The sequence below is a fragment of the Cavia porcellus genome, unplaced genomic scaffold (genome assembly GCF_034190915.1).
Source record: "Cavia porcellus strain 051 isolate PalLab524CR breed Dunkin Hartley unplaced genomic scaffold, mCavPor4.1 scaffold_10, whole genome shotgun sequence".
Classification (NCBI taxonomy): Eukaryota; Metazoa; Chordata; class Mammalia; order Rodentia; family Caviidae; genus Cavia; species Cavia porcellus.
The window spans coordinates 84,602,356-84,618,885 of NW_026947493.1; the positions used below are offsets into that span (position 1 = coordinate 84,602,356).

General features: G+C 55.7%; 1 protein-coding gene across 3 annotated transcripts in view; it reads left to right on the forward strand.

Moving 5' to 3' along the window:
* Baalc (BAALC binder of MAP3K1 and KLF4) overlaps positions 1 to 15,478 on the forward strand; it is a 32,405-nt gene extending 16,927 nt beyond the window's left edge. For 2 of the 3 annotated variants that reach the window (XM_063257706.1, XM_023561634.2), the window contains exons 3-5: positions 4,825 to 4,863; positions 5,143 to 5,267; positions 13,889 to 15,478. In XM_063257706.1, coding sequence (XP_063113776.1) covers positions 4,825 to 4,863; positions 5,143 to 5,267; positions 13,889 to 13,999 — 275 coding nt within the window. In that variant the 3' untranslated portion in view covers positions 14,000 to 15,478. The remainder of the gene's footprint in view (positions 1 to 4,824; positions 4,864 to 5,142; positions 5,268 to 13,888) is intronic. The other variant, XM_063257707.1, reaches the window with a different exon arrangement.
* Positions 15,479 to 16,530: the final 1,052 nt, after the last annotated feature.

Here is a 16,530-nt window from a genome sequence, read left to right on the forward strand (position 1 = left end):
AGAGTCCTGTGCTGTTAAGAGAGGATATAAGATACAAGTCCGAGGAAGATACGAACATCTTCGGTTTAATCGCCAGAACACAAGAAGGTGAATTTAGACTATCCTGTTCTCTCTCCGACAGCCTGAAAACAAGCTATGAGGTCATTCTAATGAACATGGGCTCAGAGCCTGCAGGAGACTCGGGGAGGAAGAGAGAGATGGATCTCAGTGACCACCCTTCTAAGGGCTAAGTGAGGGGCGGAAGCTGCTCACTGTCCCTGGGCTCAGTTTGGGCCCTTATTACAAAATGCTCCAGGCTGGGTAACTGAAAATGATGAGTGATTCCCACAATTCTGGAGGCTGGGTCTGAGATTAAGGCACTGGTGGGTCCAGGGGAGGCCGCTTCCTCACGGATAGTACCTGTCTGGTGTGCCTCTGAGGCAGGAGGGACAGGGCTTGAGCTGGGGATGAGTCCTGGACCCTGCACCCCCTTCCCTAGGACACGGATCCCTTCATACAGGTCGAGGCCGCCTGTTGGAGTGGTTGTCACAGGGCGGGGAGAAACGCAACGCTCCGCCCTGGCTCCTAGGCAGGGCCCAGCCTGACCCAGGGGCCACCGGAGCCACAGCGAGCTATGGAAGTAAGGGCTAGGCAACTGGGGCCAGCGCAGCACCCCTTCGGCGATGTCTGAGATCGCCCTGGACACAAGCTGTCCCCATGCCCTGCAGCCCCTGCAGTCAGCAGAAATGCACCCCAGGTTCGTAGCCCCTCTTTTGTGTCCTTTGGGATTTGAGCCATCTGGGCCATCTTGGGAAGAGAGTCAGGGTCACACCCAGGTCTGTGTGGCATTGACCCTCCTCCCGCTGCCTGCCTGGCCTCCTTGTCCTCGAGCGCCTGTGTCTCAGACTGTGCTGAAGTCAGTTTGAGAATTTGCTAGGATGAGTTGGACCAGAAAGGACAGAGGGAAAGGCATTAGGGACAGGACAGCTTGCACAGAGGGAAGACCAGGACATCGCTGTCGGGTGGCCACAGGAACCCTGGATGGCTCAGCCCTTCCGCAAGTGGTCCTGCGGAAGGAACTAGCTGCCATGGCCTCCAGATGGCCGGGGGTGCGTGTGGCATCTGCAGTGGGTGACTGGGCACCCAAGCCCTGACGGGAGGACAGTCTCATGTTCTGGGGAAGGGACAGGCACCGGGCTGCACTGCACACACCTGCTTTCTCAAGGCTCCCTCCCTGTCCGGTGGCCGCCCTGGTTCCCAATGCCAGCGACAGTGACTTGAGTTTCCAACCCTGAGCCAGGTGCAGATGTAGCCCTGGGAGGCTGGAGCCTGGCTTCCTTCCCACCAGAGGATAGAGGGGTGCAGACGCGGGCAGTGACACAGTGACCAGCGCTCGGAGGTTGGCATTGCTTCTGTGCGGCTCCCCTCTGCTTCCCTGCTGTGAAAGACCCTGTCTACCTGGCTTGGGGAGGCGGTGGCCACCTCCCTGGAGCTAGGTCTCAGTAAACCCCTTTCCCATTTTATGCAAATATGTGACCTCCTTCGATCTGGTCAGCATCGGGCAGAGGAATTTCAGCTTGCAAACCTGAGTGACCAGTAGCAGGCTGACCGAGTTTTCTCTTCTAAGGAAAAAAAAAAAAGGCAGGGCCCCTACCTCTCAGGTTTCTATGGCAACAAAGTAGAGCAAATCAAATTCCTGCCTAAACTGGAAATCGCTTCAGGGGTTCTTCTGCCTGTTTGTGTGGGGCCGCCTGAGCCCACAGGTAGGAATTTTTCTCTGTCCTCCCTTCCCCCCTTTCCCTGCCCCTCCCCTCCCCACCCCCCCTTTCCCTGCCCCTCCCCCGTCCCGTCCCTCTCCGCCCCTCCCCTCCACTCCCCACCCTCCCCGTTCCTTTCCTGTCTTTATCCTCCTGCCAGCCACAACAAGTGTTTCCTGTGCAAACCCTGCTCCAGAATCCGGACTCTCGGAGAGCTAACGAAGCCTGCCCGGTCATGCAAATGACTCACGGGCTCCCAGAGCACCCCGCATCGCCCCTGCCCCCCACACACTGCTGGGGTGACTGTGAACACCACTGGCTGACAGCCTGGGGGATTCATTGCAGGCTCATCTTTGATTTGAGAGAGGGCGAGAGTTGACAGGCTGAAACGCGGGGTGCCCTGCTTCTAACTGTTCTCAGCCTTTGTGTCACTGTATGTGACCGCTTTCCACAGCACATTTGGGGGTTAAATGTAACGTAATAAGGACAGACAAGCCTGGTGGGGTCCAAAGCTGTTTCCTGATGAGCAAATGCAGACTATCGCAGAGGAGTTTCCTTAGCGCAGGAGCAGGCAGCGGGGACAGGAAGGGCCGGAGACGTGGGAAACAGCCCATCAGTGGGAACCAAAGTGCAGGGAGCAGACGAGGGCTCTGAGCAGGAATAAACATTTTTAGGCAACATTGAACATGGCCCCTCTTACAAAGCAGTCACCACTTCCTGAACGCCTGAGTCTGGAAATTTTAAAATTCAGTAAGTGCCCTACATGACAGAATGCAGCCCACCCCTCCTAAAGATTTTAGGAAATTATAGTACAAAAACAACTAGCTCTTGGCAAAATCCCAATTTACCTTAAACACTGTATTAAAAAACTGAGCTAAAAAACATTCTAATTGGTCATTTCTTTTGACTTCACAAAAGCACCCGTAATAGGTATCCAGTCAACAATTAAATAATTCCTGTGTCCTGCTAACCTAGAAACAATTTGTTTAGGTATCAGGAATCAAACTCAGAACCTTGTGCTTGCCAGGCAGGCACTTATGCTGCTGAGCTGCATCCCAGCCCTAATAACTTTTTTTTTTTGAGATAGGGTCTTGCTATGCAGTTCAGGCTGGCGTTGAACCCACTCCAGAGCCTAGGCTGACCTCCAGCTCACGGCAGTGCTCCTGCCTCAGCCTTCTGAGTGCTGGGGTTTCAGGTGTGCACCACCACACCTGACACCTATAAATAATTCTTAATTTGAGGGGCCACGTGATAAGCCAGTGGAGTGCCTTCCTAAGATGCAGGAACTATTGTTATTTCCAGTAAAACTTTCCCAACCTCTTTCTTTGATTGTCGATTTCATTCTTCGGTGTTTTACAGAATTCTGAACCTCATACATGCGTATAACCACAGGGTAACTGTATTTAAGACAAAACATCATTTCATACATAATGGATCAAGTAACGTAAAAGCGTTAGAGATACACACACCTCTCAGTACCCTGTGAACCTAGGCCGTGGTCTCTTCTCAAAAACAAGCCTTGTCATTTTGTCAGACATTCTTCTGGCCCAGGAGCGACCAAGTATAAAACAGCTCCCCCCAGGAGAAAGCTGCCCCTGGTAAATACTGATCCTTCGCAGGTTTTCCTGCTCGTATGATATGCACTGGATTTCTATGTAAATTTACTTCCTACTTTTAAATGGTTGTAGAGACAGCCACAGATTACTCAGATCTTTAGTAATATCAGAATGAAGGCTGCATGGATGACGCTGTTCACACAGAACGGCCTCAGTGGGCCTCTGTGCAGTGGCGAGGGGTTTTTTGAAGGAGTCATAAACATTGTTTGAGGAAAGGAAAGCCCGGTGTTCCGGGTTGACCTGTGCCCCTCAGATTCGTGTGCGGAAGCCCGAGCCTCCTGGGTTTGGGGGCAAGACCTCTGAAGGTCATGAAATAAAACCAGAACCAGGTCCTCCGGGCAGGCGGTCACTATCCTCCAGGACTGCGTCCTCATGCAGAGGGGCGAATAGGAGAGGGAAGGTGTGGGGGACACAGGAAGACCAGTAACAGCCTGGAGGAAACCAGCCTCTCAGCACACTGGGCTTGGTCTTCCGGCCTCCAGGATGTGTGGAGATAAATAAATGTCTCCTGTTGACACCACTGGGCACAAGGCGCACCTCTTCCACATTAGTGGAGAGGATTCCTCCAGGGGCAACACAGAGGAAAGAGAAGGGCACGGGGAAGCTGGCTCTGGAAGGGACAGCACAGTGTCACACCACAGCAGTGACTGGGACACGGAGCATGTGTGATGGGGACTGCGGACTTCCTGTTCCCCAGGTCCATGCAGCTCGGCCCCCAGGATTCTGCCCGGAGAGGGGACACTCCTGGAGAGGAGGAGGCTCTCACCTGGGATGGGATTTGGGATGGGGTGGAGGGGGCGGGGACGGCGGCAGGGAGAGGGGGAGGGGCACCCTTTCTACTGAGTGTCTCTTTGGGGCAGGATCCTGGCTCCCCACTAGCCGCTGTGGCCACAGCAAATGTGGCCAGCTGCTGGGTCATCTCGGTGGTTTCCAGTGGCCCGAGGGGCTGTGGTGAGCACCGCAGGTGTCCTGAGGGTGGCAGAAGCCCCTTGGCCAGCACTGTCCTCTGCCACTGCTGTTCAGGTCCAAAGGGGTTCCTTTGATTTCTGCTTTTGATCTAACTTTCCAAAATGTGTTGCTCACCTGTTTGTGGTTTTTGTTTTTTTGCGAAAGGATCTCACTTTGCTGCTCAGGCTGGCCTTGAACTTGTTTATGTAGCCCCGCTGGCCTTGAACCCATGGCATTCCTCCAGCTGGGATTGCAGGTGTGCTGGGATTGCAGGTGTGCTGGGATTGCAGGTGTGCTGGGATTGCAGGTGTGCGCCGCCACGCCCGGCTCGCACAGCAGGTTTTAAACAACAGTTTTGTGAAGCTGTCATTCACCTACTGTGCAATTGGCCTCTGCAAAACATACAGTTAAATGGCTTTTTCATTCTGAGGGTTGTGCGGCCATCTCCACGGTCCATGTCACACCTGTAGTACCCCCATCCCTGGGCAGAAGGTGAAGAAACATTGAACACCTTTCTCTTCTAGGTCTTTTTGAAGTACGAGGAGACAGAGCCTCAGTGAGGGGTAAAGTCAAAAATTAATTCACCCTCTCAGCTCTGACAAAGTGTCCCAAGCTGTGTGTTCTGGATGGGGGCCCAGGCAGGGTTTGCTGGGCAGAGTCCCCCTGTGTGGTTGAGAAGATTCCTCCAAATGCTGGCCATGGCCTTGCTCTTTGGATTTATGTGGTGGAAGGGAAGTTTCTGGTGACTCTGACCGACTCTGTGCCTGCCTTCTCCAAGCTCTGCATGGTGGGATTTCTGGTGACTTTTGGCTTTTTCTCTACCATCTTGCTTTCGTCCCCAGGTGCCCCAGAAGATGGCCCGTCCCCCAGCAGTGCGCCCCGAGCCACCGTCCCTGGTGGGGTCTCCAACCCTGAGAAGAAGATGAACGGGGGCACCCAGAAGCAGAATGGCCTTTGGACCACAGAGGTAGGGGTGCAGCGTGGGCCAGGGCCAGGTGTGGGGAAGGCCCTGCCCTTGTGAACGAGGCTGCTGCCCTGGCCTGGCCCCCGCCCGAGGCCCTGTCTCCCTGCCACTGACTTGCTCTCTGGAGGAATGGAGGAAGCGTGTTTGGTCTCAGTGCGGCTGTGTGCGGGGGTCTCCTCTAGGGAGAAGACCGTGCTGGTTACCGGAATGTCTTGGGTCAGGCTGCATGGCAGGTGGGGAGCAGGCAGGGAGGCAGCATCACCCTAATGGTCACTGTAGGAGAGGAGGTGGGGTGTGCAGACCCGGGCCAGGCTGACCCCTCTCCAACCCTTTGACCCCCAGAGCTGTGCTTGGGCGGTCCTCCCCCTGCCGCCCTGGCTCCCCATGCCTCCTCCTCCTCCTCCTCTTCCTCCTCCTTCTCCTTCTCTCCCTCCCACTGCATCCCCCTCCACCCCAACACCATCTCCAACCCTCGAAAGGCTGCTCCCCCTTGCACCCTCCTGGTCCTGTCCCTGTGGGCCAGTGCCACCGCATGCTGTGGGCCTGGCGGGCCTGGCTGGCGAAGAACCTCACTGTCATCAGTGAATCCCTCTCCACTGCTTGGTCAGCAAAATTCAGCTCTGGCATTCATCCAAGGAGGGGCCTTGCAGGACATCCACGCGGTGGAAATAAAATCACCCACAGGAGTCGGCCAAGGGACGTGCTGCCATGAGCAGAGGTGCTCAGAGACGTAAGAGTCCGCAGGGATGTGAGCACCACTGCCACAGCCGAGGAGATGGGACCCCGTGGGTAGCTTTGGTCTTCCTGGGGCCCCGTGTTGCCCACTTTGCCCCTGCCTAAGCCGACCTTCTTGCCGCCCCCCAGGTGGCCTGGACCCCCAGAATCGCACTCAGAAGCTTGAGACAGTTCTAATGCAGGCTCAGACATCTGTCCCCTGCCCCTTTCATCAAACCCATGACCCTACTCTTGGGTCTAGGCTGGACCACGGTGGGAGGAGGCAGATTGCCTGAGGGACTGTGTGGCCCAAGCGTGTTTCCCACCTCCTTCCCCTCCTGTCCATCGTGGGCAGGTTGGGCTCTGTGCTCTGTGAAATACCCACGGTCTACTGGCATCACACCATCTAAGAGCCCAGCAAAGTCAGCATTGTCCCCAGAATAACGGCTGTGTGATACCTGGAGATGAGTGTCAGAATTTTTCATTGAAAAAGGCAATGATTCAGAAAGAGGAGCATAATGTCTTCAAGCACCCGTTCATGTATTGGTCAGCGTTACCACTGTAGTGCTGCATAACAAAGCATCAACATTCTGTGGCTTCCATACTGACCTTTCCTGCTTCCCTCATGGCCAGTTGCTGCTTCAGGGGGACACACTTGACTTGAGCATCCAGGTCCAGCTCAGTCTGTTCCAAGTATAGTATAGTATTCTGGAAATCAGGCCAAGAAATCAGCAGCCCTCTGAAACACATTTTTTTCCTAACTCCTGGTGAGGTGGAAACCCAAGAGGGCAAAGCCAGCTGCTGGAACAAGTTTCTGCTCATCTGTCCACCAGCATGCTGGTGGTCAGTGGACATCTAGCAGATAGGCCTGACACCAAAAGTGGGAGGGGGAGGAGAGGACAAGGAGCCATGGTGGGGTCTGCCCCTAGGAACACACTCGGGAGAAGCACAGGCTGGGAACCCATCTGGTCAGGGAGGGCGTTGCACAACCTAGGCTCCCCCGCCCCTTCCGGTCAGCTCTCCCGACCTCTCCCAGGATGGGTCATGCTGCCCTGTGTCCAGGGTTTTCCTAAGAGGGTCCGCATGGTGTGTGGTGTGCGGTCTTGTCCGGCTTTGCTCACTGTGGTCCTTGTGAAGATCCCCCGCCGTTGCACCTTGCAGTGGTTCCCTCGCTGTGACTCTCGTGGGTGTTTTATTATGGATACAGACCGAGACTCAACCGTTTTACTTCCTGGGCAAGTTTGGGGCTGCTGTGAACAGAAAAGTCATCAACATTCTAGCGCACACCTGCGGGTGGACGTGCATTTCCCCGGGTTGTATATTCACATCTTTGACCGGAGTGGACACTGACGGTCTTCGAGGTGATTGCTTTGTACTCCAGCCAGCACTGTCGAGTTCCAGTTAAGAGTTTAACAGTGAGTGTGCTGTGCTTGCTCGGCCTGCGGTGGCCACGGTTTACATGCGCGTGTGTCCCGGACACAGCCTGAGCACCGCTGCCACCTCCTTAGTCCGCAGGGTGTTTGGATCGGTGTCCAAATGCTGGTGGTGTTGTCTCTGGTTTGCAGCTGAGGGCTAGGACTCAGATATCGAAGGAAAGCCCTGTCCCACGCCACACACACACACCCCGGAGCCGTGTGGCAGGGAAATGGGGCCGGGCAGAGGGACCGCTCAGGGGTCCCCCACAGGGGAACCGCTTTGAGAGTGGCCCAGGCAACTCATGTTTTCATAAGTCGGGGACAGAGGCCGTGCTGTTTCCACAGCTGGATGGGGAGCCGAGCATTCAGTCCATGGTGTGCCTCGCAGCTGAGATGTCACCCCAAAGGCCAAGGCAGAGGCTTGCTGTTGAAGGGTAACTTTGCAGGGCCGCTGCACCGCTGGTGGAAGGAATCGCCTGTCAGCAGAGCCACCTAGAATGACACTCTGGCAGGTGCTTGACTGTCTGGAACCTGCCTGAAGGAAGGGTCTCTCCTGGTCCCTGGTGGGCCTCTGCCACCAGGTGACCAGCTCTTGGCTGCACACAGGGGTCACCTTCAGAGTAAAATAAAAGTTGATAGGAAAGGGACCAACAGTGGGGACCGCCACTGTGCAGTCTGCAGCCTTGCAGGGTCATTAATTGTCCCTATTGGTTGCCGGGCAGGAGGTCTGGCAGGGCGGAGTTTTGTTCCCACCTTGGCCTCTCCATGCTGCTGCAGGACCTCATGCCGTTCCCTGTCTGCTCCTGAGCTCAGCCACCTGCTGTCCTGTGCAGAGAAAGGTGGTGGCCATGTGGCCCCTGGCCGCTCCCTGCCCCTGGTGCACACCGCATTCCAGAGGCAGCTGGTTTTGTGCCTGGGCTCTGCAGCTGCTCGCTGCTGGTCCCTGCTCGAGGCCCGCCCTCCACGGTCCCCTGAGCCTCCTGCCCTCCTGAAGCTGCGTCTGCCCCTTGCTGGCCTCTTTCCCCAGGCCCAAGCTTCCTTCCCTCCCGAGCTTGTCCCGCGCTCCCGGGGTGCCTGACCACAGCCCCCCACCCTGAAGCAGGGCGGCTGATCTTTGTTCTCGACTTTGTGGCCCTGAAACAAGTGGCACTCGGCAGGAGAAACCGCACTTCAGGTTTTGAGTTTTGAGTTTTCCGGAGCTGGCGACACAGTACGACTCTCTCCTCCACTGGGCAGCAGCAGTGACTGTGGCCCTGAGGAGCCCCAGCCCCACGCAGAGGCAACTGATTGTCCTGGTGCGCTGAGTCGTGAGCTTGGAGGCTCAGGAGACCAGGTGCGTTAAAAATGCTTTTTTTTTCCTTCATCTTTTTCAGACAGGGTCTTGTTATGCAGCCTTGGCTCACTATGTAGTCCAGGCTGGTCTCCAGCTCACAGCAATCCTGCTGCCTCGGCCTTCCACGTGCTGAGATTACAGGCATGCGCCACCACGCCGGAGTAAACAACCTTTTGACTGATTTTGCTTTCAGCTTGCAGTAGCTTCTGGGGCAGTGACCCCTCAAGACCCAAGGGACATCCAGGGTCGCGTTACACAGTTTCCCCTTGAGCTTCAGCGGGCCACCTGGCCAGGGGTTCCTGGGTGACCCTTGCCGGGCTGGACATTTGCTCACCGGGTCCTTTAGCCTCCTGGTGATTCATCAGATGTCCCCTGAGTGCCCTTATCAAGCAAAGTACCTGGGGTGGGAAGGCGACCTGATGTTCTAGCCGCCGGTTTGAATCAGGGGAAGGGTGGGCAGAGCACAGAACAAGGGAGCCGGGCAGGTGTGGACACTGGCCCAGTTCTGGAGGCACTGGGGACCCTCGGAGGAGCAGCGTTCTGTTTGCACAGGGGCTACCATGGGCCCCTTGGTTTCTGAGGACTGATGGGGCACAGTGGGGTTGCCGTGACCCGGAGCGACAGCACCTCAGGTCCTCACTCACCCCGTCTGCTGCCCCTGTGGAGTGCACCATCTCACAGTTGCACCTGCCCTTCTGCAGTGGTTTGGGACCTTCCTGACACTGCAGTGTCCACTATGCCATCCGCCCTGTCTCCCCCTCCCAGCTCCCTGCCTGCCTCAACACACGAGGGGAAGCTGTGTGTCACACTTCTTCTGTTAATCAGCTGTCGGGGGCTGTCCCCTGCTTTCCCTCACTAACTCCCAGCAGCCACCCCCTTGGGCTCGGCATTTGCGCCTGCCCCAGTTTGAAAGCCACCTCCTCAGGTGTCCAGCAAAGGCTCTGCTCCATGCAGACAGAGTTCCGGGTGTGTGGCCGCTTCCCAGGGGCAGCCTGTCTTCAGGGACGGCTGCTTTGTTATTTTTGGCACAGTGACCAGATCGTGCCAAAGAATCAGCCCGTCTGGACCGAGTCTCAGCTCATGCCCCTCCCACCTGGTGTCTGGCAGGCAGGTGCAGCCCTGGGTCGCCCAGGCTGGGGGGTGGGTCACCGGCTGAGCCAGGAGACGGGGCTAGAAAATTCCTGCAGGACAACAGCACTGGGAGACATTCCCAGAGGGGCCTGAAGGTACTGTAAAGACAAAAGACAGGCCACTCAGAGAACAAGAAGGAGAGAACAAAAGAGACTGTCAGGGGAGCCAGAGCCACATCATTGCACTTGGGTGCATGTGAAGCTCAAGGACCGAGCAGCACAGGGAGGGGTGCCCGGCCAGGTGATGGAAGGTGTGGTGAACATTTACATTAAAAATTATCATAGCAGGCTGGGGATACAGCTCAGTGGCACAGCACCCACCTGGCAAGCGCAAAGTTGTGGGTTCAATTCCTGACACCAAAGGAAAAAAATAAGAAGTCATCACAGTAAGAACATTGCCATTCATTCCTGTTAAGCTCTTACCTGGCTTCAGACACACCCTTACCGTGGTCCCGCCTGGCCAAGGAAGCCTACACGGTGAGATTCCAAGGTCTCTTGGATGGCAAAAAGGGTGGCTGGTTCTGAGTATAATTGGAACCCGGGGGAAAGTTCTGGAGCAGGAGGCAGGACCTGCAGAGTGTCCTCCTCAGTGAAGATTCCCTCATGCGTCCTCTGGGTCATTCAGCGGGGTCTGTATGTGGCAGGCAGTGTACTGTGTTCTGAGGAAATCGAGGAGATTGTAGCGAGCAAAATTAGACAGGGTCTCTGTCTTCTCCAAGTTCCGTTGCATTGCTTTCCTGGTTGAAAATATGAGAAACAAAGGGGTGGCGCCTGATAAGGGTCTTCTCGGGGCCTTGCATCTCTGTGCTGTCTGCTCAGGGCCGTGAAAGCTTTGCAGAAACTCCAGCCACGCAGAGACCTCTTGGCTGGGGTTTGTGGGGAATGGAGAAGGCTGAGCGCATTCCTGCAGGCTCAGATGAGGATGGGGATCTTTAAAGGCAGCCCTTGTGGAGGGACACGCTCTTCTGTGGTCAGGAGGGGGCGGGTGCCAGCCAAGGGGAGTGGCACTGTGACACGGGCAGAGCTGTGCTACCATCAGCCAGCGAGGGTTTGGCTTGTGAGATTTTTAGTTAGTTTGTTTTTTTGAGACAGGGTCTCACCATGTATGAGGCTGGCCTTGAACACACCGTGAAACCCAGGCTGGCCTCAAATTTGAGGTGATCCTCCTGCCTCAGCCTCCTGGGCAGGGATGGGGATGACAGGCACGCACCACCATGCCTGACGAGATGTTTAATTGTGAGAAGTTCATCCTGGGCAAACCAGAAGTTGGTCACTGTTGTTTATGTATGGATGTTCCCCAAAGCCACATGTGGTCTTGGGTGCAGGCTTTATAGAGAAGGCTGAATCTAGAGTTTGTGATTGGTCCATCGTCTAGTGCTGGGATTGACAGTGTGAGTGCTGCGCCCACCCTGGGCAGGGAGCCTGCGTGTGATACAGGGAGGAAAGATGTTTGCTTCTCCTTTTTGCCCTTTAGTCCCTTTTTGCTCTGGCTGATTCTGCTGTCTTCTGCTGTCTTGAAGTGTTTTCCCTGTGCCAGGCCACCCTGCCTTGGAGCTAGCTGAGTATGGACTGAAACCTCCACACACTGTGAGCTAAATAAATGTTTTCTCCCTTCATTTTGGGTGTCGGGTATTTTGTCTCAGCAATGAGAGAAAAGTAACTCAGACAATCACCTTACTAATGCTAAGTGACACACTTAATTCTCTCAAAAAATCTAAGCATCAGACAGTGTTCCATCATTTGCAGAGGGGGCTTGGGCTCATTCATGCTGCTTGCTGGCACACTCAGCCCGGCTCGCTGAGCAGGTATGCAGCCTGGGCTGCTGTGGTTGGGGCCATAAGCAGGTGTCGGCGGTGGTCTCTCTCAGGGTGACTAGGGGTAGCATTTGTCCTACACAGGCTGAGAAATTAAACATCAGCCAACTAGAGAGAGGGAGAGAGAGAGAGAGAGAGAGAGAGAGAGAGAGAGAGAGAGAGAGTTTTAAGTTCTGAGGACTGAACCCGAGGCCTTTGCAACGAGTTCCATCTTTAGTACTTTTTTGTTTTGAATTTAATGAGACAGGCGTGCACCACCTGTCATTTAATGACAGGGTCTCATTAAATCATCCAGTTGCTCCAGCTGGCCTGGAACTTTTGATCCTCCTGTCTCAGCCTCCCAGTATATTGAGGCTGAGGTGAGCACCACCCCGCCTGGCTTGAACCTCACTGTTTTCAACTGAAAAACAGGCTGAAATAAAGCAGAGACTTTTCTGTGTAATCTTTAATAATTTTTGGTGGAATCTTGCCAGTCATCTTTTCTAAAGAAAAGCTTCTTTGCAGTACAGGAAATTTATGCTTCCAACCTGGAAAACTCTCCCACCTTCCACCAACTGAGGTGGGAATTTGGGCCGCCATCCACTTGGCTCATTTCAAGGGCGGCCTCTCTCTCTCTGGGCACTGCACGGTCTCTAAGCTTTTCAGTGACAACTCCCTAATGGAAGCAGACAGAGCCAGCTTGACGTGGCCTCTCTCCTTCCCTCCCGCACATGGCATGTGTGTGTGCATGTGTGTGCACGGGTGCATGTGTGAATATGAGTGCATGCTTGTGTGTGTGTGTGCCTGTTATTAGCTGGTCCGAAGAAGTTCAAGGCGAAGTGGGAAGAAGGGCGTGGAGGGAATGCTTCAGAGCTGTGAGGAGGAGTCTCGCACACAGCCAGAAGTGTCTGCTCTGGAGGGTCGGCGGGGCTGGGTCCCCTGTCCATCCCCAGACATGCCGGGCCCTGGGAGCACCGGGAGAGAAACAGCGACCGCCTCTCTCTCCAGACCAGTAGACGGGGCTCCATGGCAGTTCTGTTGTCCTTGGATGCCCCTCACAGCCACATCTCCAGGGAGCATCACCTCAGGTCAGGTCCCCAGCAGCAGGGCCTGAGGTGGCAATTCCTGGGCCACAGAGGCCAGAAGCAGTGGCAAGCTGGCAGGCATGGGTAGCTGTGTGGCCTCGGCATGGGCCTCTTGGTCTGGAACTGGGGGTGCTGTAGATCTGTGCCCTGCATCCCCACCACACGCAGGTGGCCTGGTTGGTGGAGATCAGGGACTGTGTCATAAGAGAAGTGGACACCTGTCCACCATGGCACACCTGCTCTGAGCACACAGCTACCAAGGGAAGGGACATGGAATCCCCCACCTCTGGTGAAGCTGGTTTCTCTTTGCGAGGGTGGGGGTGGGGTGGGCATCATTGCTCAAGAAACTACAATTTCGTGAATGCTTTAATGTTTACAATTTTTTTTCCTCTCTCTCTCTCTTTTTTTTTTCCCTGTGGTTCTGGGGATTGAACTCATGACCTCACACTTGCCTGCCAGGCACTTATGCCGCTGAGCTAAATCCCCAGCCCCAGTGTTTACAGTTAATCTCCAGCTCCTTGTTGGTGCAGCTTCACCTAGAAGTTTATATCCTGCTTTGTAAGCTCTCCTCATGTGTGCTTAGCGGCAGGCAGAGTGCTAAGAATCTTACATGCACCCCCTTTTTTAAGGCCTGCCATCCCTTAAGAGGCAGCTAATGTGCCCCATGTTCCAGGGTGAGGGGGTTAGAAAAGCTCCCTGGGTGAGACTACACAGCCAGCATTTGAAACTAAGTCTGCCCAAAGCCCCAAACCTCGACCTCTCTGCCGGAGCCCGAGATGGACACTTGGAGACTGCCCTTGGGTGATGTCAGCAGCTCATTTGCTCAGCTGGGTGCCTCGGGGCAGGTCGTCTGCCATTCTGTGCAAGGCTGGTGTTCACAGTGCAGGGGAGGACACCCCGGGAACAGCCTGCATGCTGGCAGCACGCTGTCCTGTTTGCACATACACACACACACGCATGTGTCGTAGCTGTGTTTCCGTGCACCTGTTAAAAAGAAATTTAACTTTAAAACTGCAGATGAGGGGCGTGCAGACATCGCCCTGCCAGCCCGTCCTCCTGCCCGTGTGTCCGTAACAAGCTCAAGACGAGACTGCGGACAGGAGGCCTCGTGGCTCTTTCCCAGTAACTCAGTTCACCTTTCCACTTTTCCGCAGGCTAAAAGAGACACAAAGCGAATGTCTGCCAAAGAGGTCACCATTCACGTGCCGGCCGGCCTCCGCCAGATGGACAGAAGTAACAGAGTCACGAAGAACTGCGTCAACTAGTGGTGTCCCGATGTAGGAGCAGAGGGGTTTGGGGGGCCCTTTGCCGTCCTGGATGCCACTGAGGAACCTTGAAGTGGCTGACCCTGCCGGGCAAGACGACGCTGGACACTGGAGCAGAGCCTTGATCCCTCAGCCCCTGCTGACCACGGTCCATGGACTGGACGGTCTGCAGGGTGCCCATGGGTGGGCGGGGAGATGGGGTCCGGTTCGCCCCTTTGCAGCCCTGTCGCAGGTCTGGTGGAGACAGGGTGAGCTAAAGCCCCGGGTTGGCTTTGAGCAGGAAGGGGCAGGGGTTGGGTGTCTCTGCTGGTGACAGTTGGCCAGTGGCCAGTGCCAGGCCTCACAGTACTGTGTCCCAGCCACACTCATCCTCTCCCCTTCCTGTCCATCCTGCCATCACGATCTCACAGGGTTCTCTAGGAAGCCAGCTTCCCTCAACTCCAGCCCAGAAGTTTGTGTGAACCTGAGGCCCAGGGACGGTCCCTGTGGCCCCTTAGCTCAGTGCAGGCGGGTTAGAGCCCACACCCTGGTGCCAGCCTCAGCAGCACCCACCTGGAGCGTCTTTGGGGTGTCTCTGTGATGTGCAGTCATGTTGCCATCTGCGTTGGCCTGGAAAGTGCTCAGTGCTGGTGTCCAAACTCCAAGTCCTTGGGGGCCAGAGATCCCGGCCAGGACGCCCCGGGCTCAGGCAGAGCTTCCGATCCCCTCCCCCTCTCCTCCCAGGGTTTTGTCTCATTCAGGGTCCTTTGTAGTCGTGATCAAAGACAGCGAGGAGGACACCGGCAGGAGACAGGTCATGGGAATGTGGGCACCGCAGGCTTCCTGCCTCTGCCCACTGCCTGGCACAGAGCCCCTGGGTGGAGAGGGCCAGCGCCTGCCCGATGGTGTGAATTCCTAGGTGTAGACCTAAGCTGCTGACCTGGTTAGAGGACATTTGATAGGGATCATTTTCTAGTTCTTTTTAAAAAATGTGTTCTGCTGGGCATACTTTCCTCCAAATAATGTGGCATGCTTTTTAAAGGACTGTTAACATGCCCCGGGATGGGTGGGCAGGGGAGGTCAGGCGGCCAGCACTGGGTCTCTGGTGTGGGCCGTTCAGATGCTCGGCCACTTTGTGCTGCCTCCTCACCCGCAAGGAGTGTGACAGGGCCCACTGGCAGGCTGTGTAGACACTAAAGGAAACGCCCGCCATGGCAGCCACTGTGCTGGGGTGTGGCGGTCCAAGCCGTGGGCCCCGTCCAGCAGGGAACGGGTAATGGGGAGAAGGACGTCACCCCAGGGCCTGGTGCAGGTTGGACGTGAACTTTCCTGTCTGGCAGCCGTGTGCGTCCAGCCCCTGTCGAGGTGTCACGATGGCGGTGCAGCCATTGCTGTGCATGAGACCAGTTTCCTCACCTCCCACCACTCCGACTCCTTGCCAAAGGGCTGACAGGGAACTTCCGGTTCTCGGTGTTTTTTAAATAAAAGCCAACCCTGTGACTCTGGTGCCTGTGGCCTTTCTCAGCAGCAGCCTTGCTCTGCTCAGGGCTCGTCCCCCAGGGGCTCCTCCGGGCACCCAGAAGCCGGCACCACCCTGCCTCTGTGGGAGGAGGGCGCGGATGGGCCCTGTCTTGTCCCCAGGTGGGGCCCACGTCGCACCCCGGCACTGGGCACTCCTCTGGCTTTTCCAACGCATGTTTAAGACAGGAGCTGATTCTTTGTTTTCATACAGTGCTTTTCACTGCCAAGTCCATGCCATTTCAAACACGTATGGCTGAGTAGAGAGAAGCTTTCGCTAAATTTTTTGTATTTATTTATTATTTTGAAACAGCATCTCACTATGTAGTTAGACTGATCTTGAAATCATTGTGTAGTTCAGGTTGGTCTCGAACTCACAGCCACCCTCCTGCCTCAGCCTCAGTGTGCACCATGCTGGGCTCTGGAACATTGCATTCATATGCAGAGCATGTTAGACTTTTCCTCAAAGGCCTTCTAGCCCCTGAGATCCACAAATGCAGAATTTTCATCTTCATTTAACTTTCCTTCGGAACAACAGCAGAGCACAGTAGTCTTCAGAGATGCACGACAGTATTACGGTGCCTTTGAAGGTAAGGCTGATCCACCCGGGGTCAGGGCCTAGTGCAAACCTGAGATTACAGACCCACCACAACACTTCCTGCCTCCCTCCTTGTGGCAGAACAGGTGAGGGTCTGAGCTGGCTCCCCATGGAGAGCTGAAACACCAGCTGTGTCTTAATGGCACAGAAGGCTGAGGCAGGAGGATCGCTGGGGCCCAGGGGATGGTGACCAGCCTAGGCAACCTAGGGAGGCTCCATAAGGAAAAAAGGGAGAAAGATGAAGGAAGAAGGGGGGGGGGGAGGAGAAGGCGACCATGGAAATCGCAGTTTCTCCTGGAGATGCGGGATGACAGGACAGGCTGCGACCTGGACCTCGGAGTGCTGACGTCTCCAGCACTCGGCCAGGACTGAGAACTGGCGTCTCAGACACCTGCCACCAGTGTCTCAGACGCCCAGGCTGCAGTCCAGCATCCCC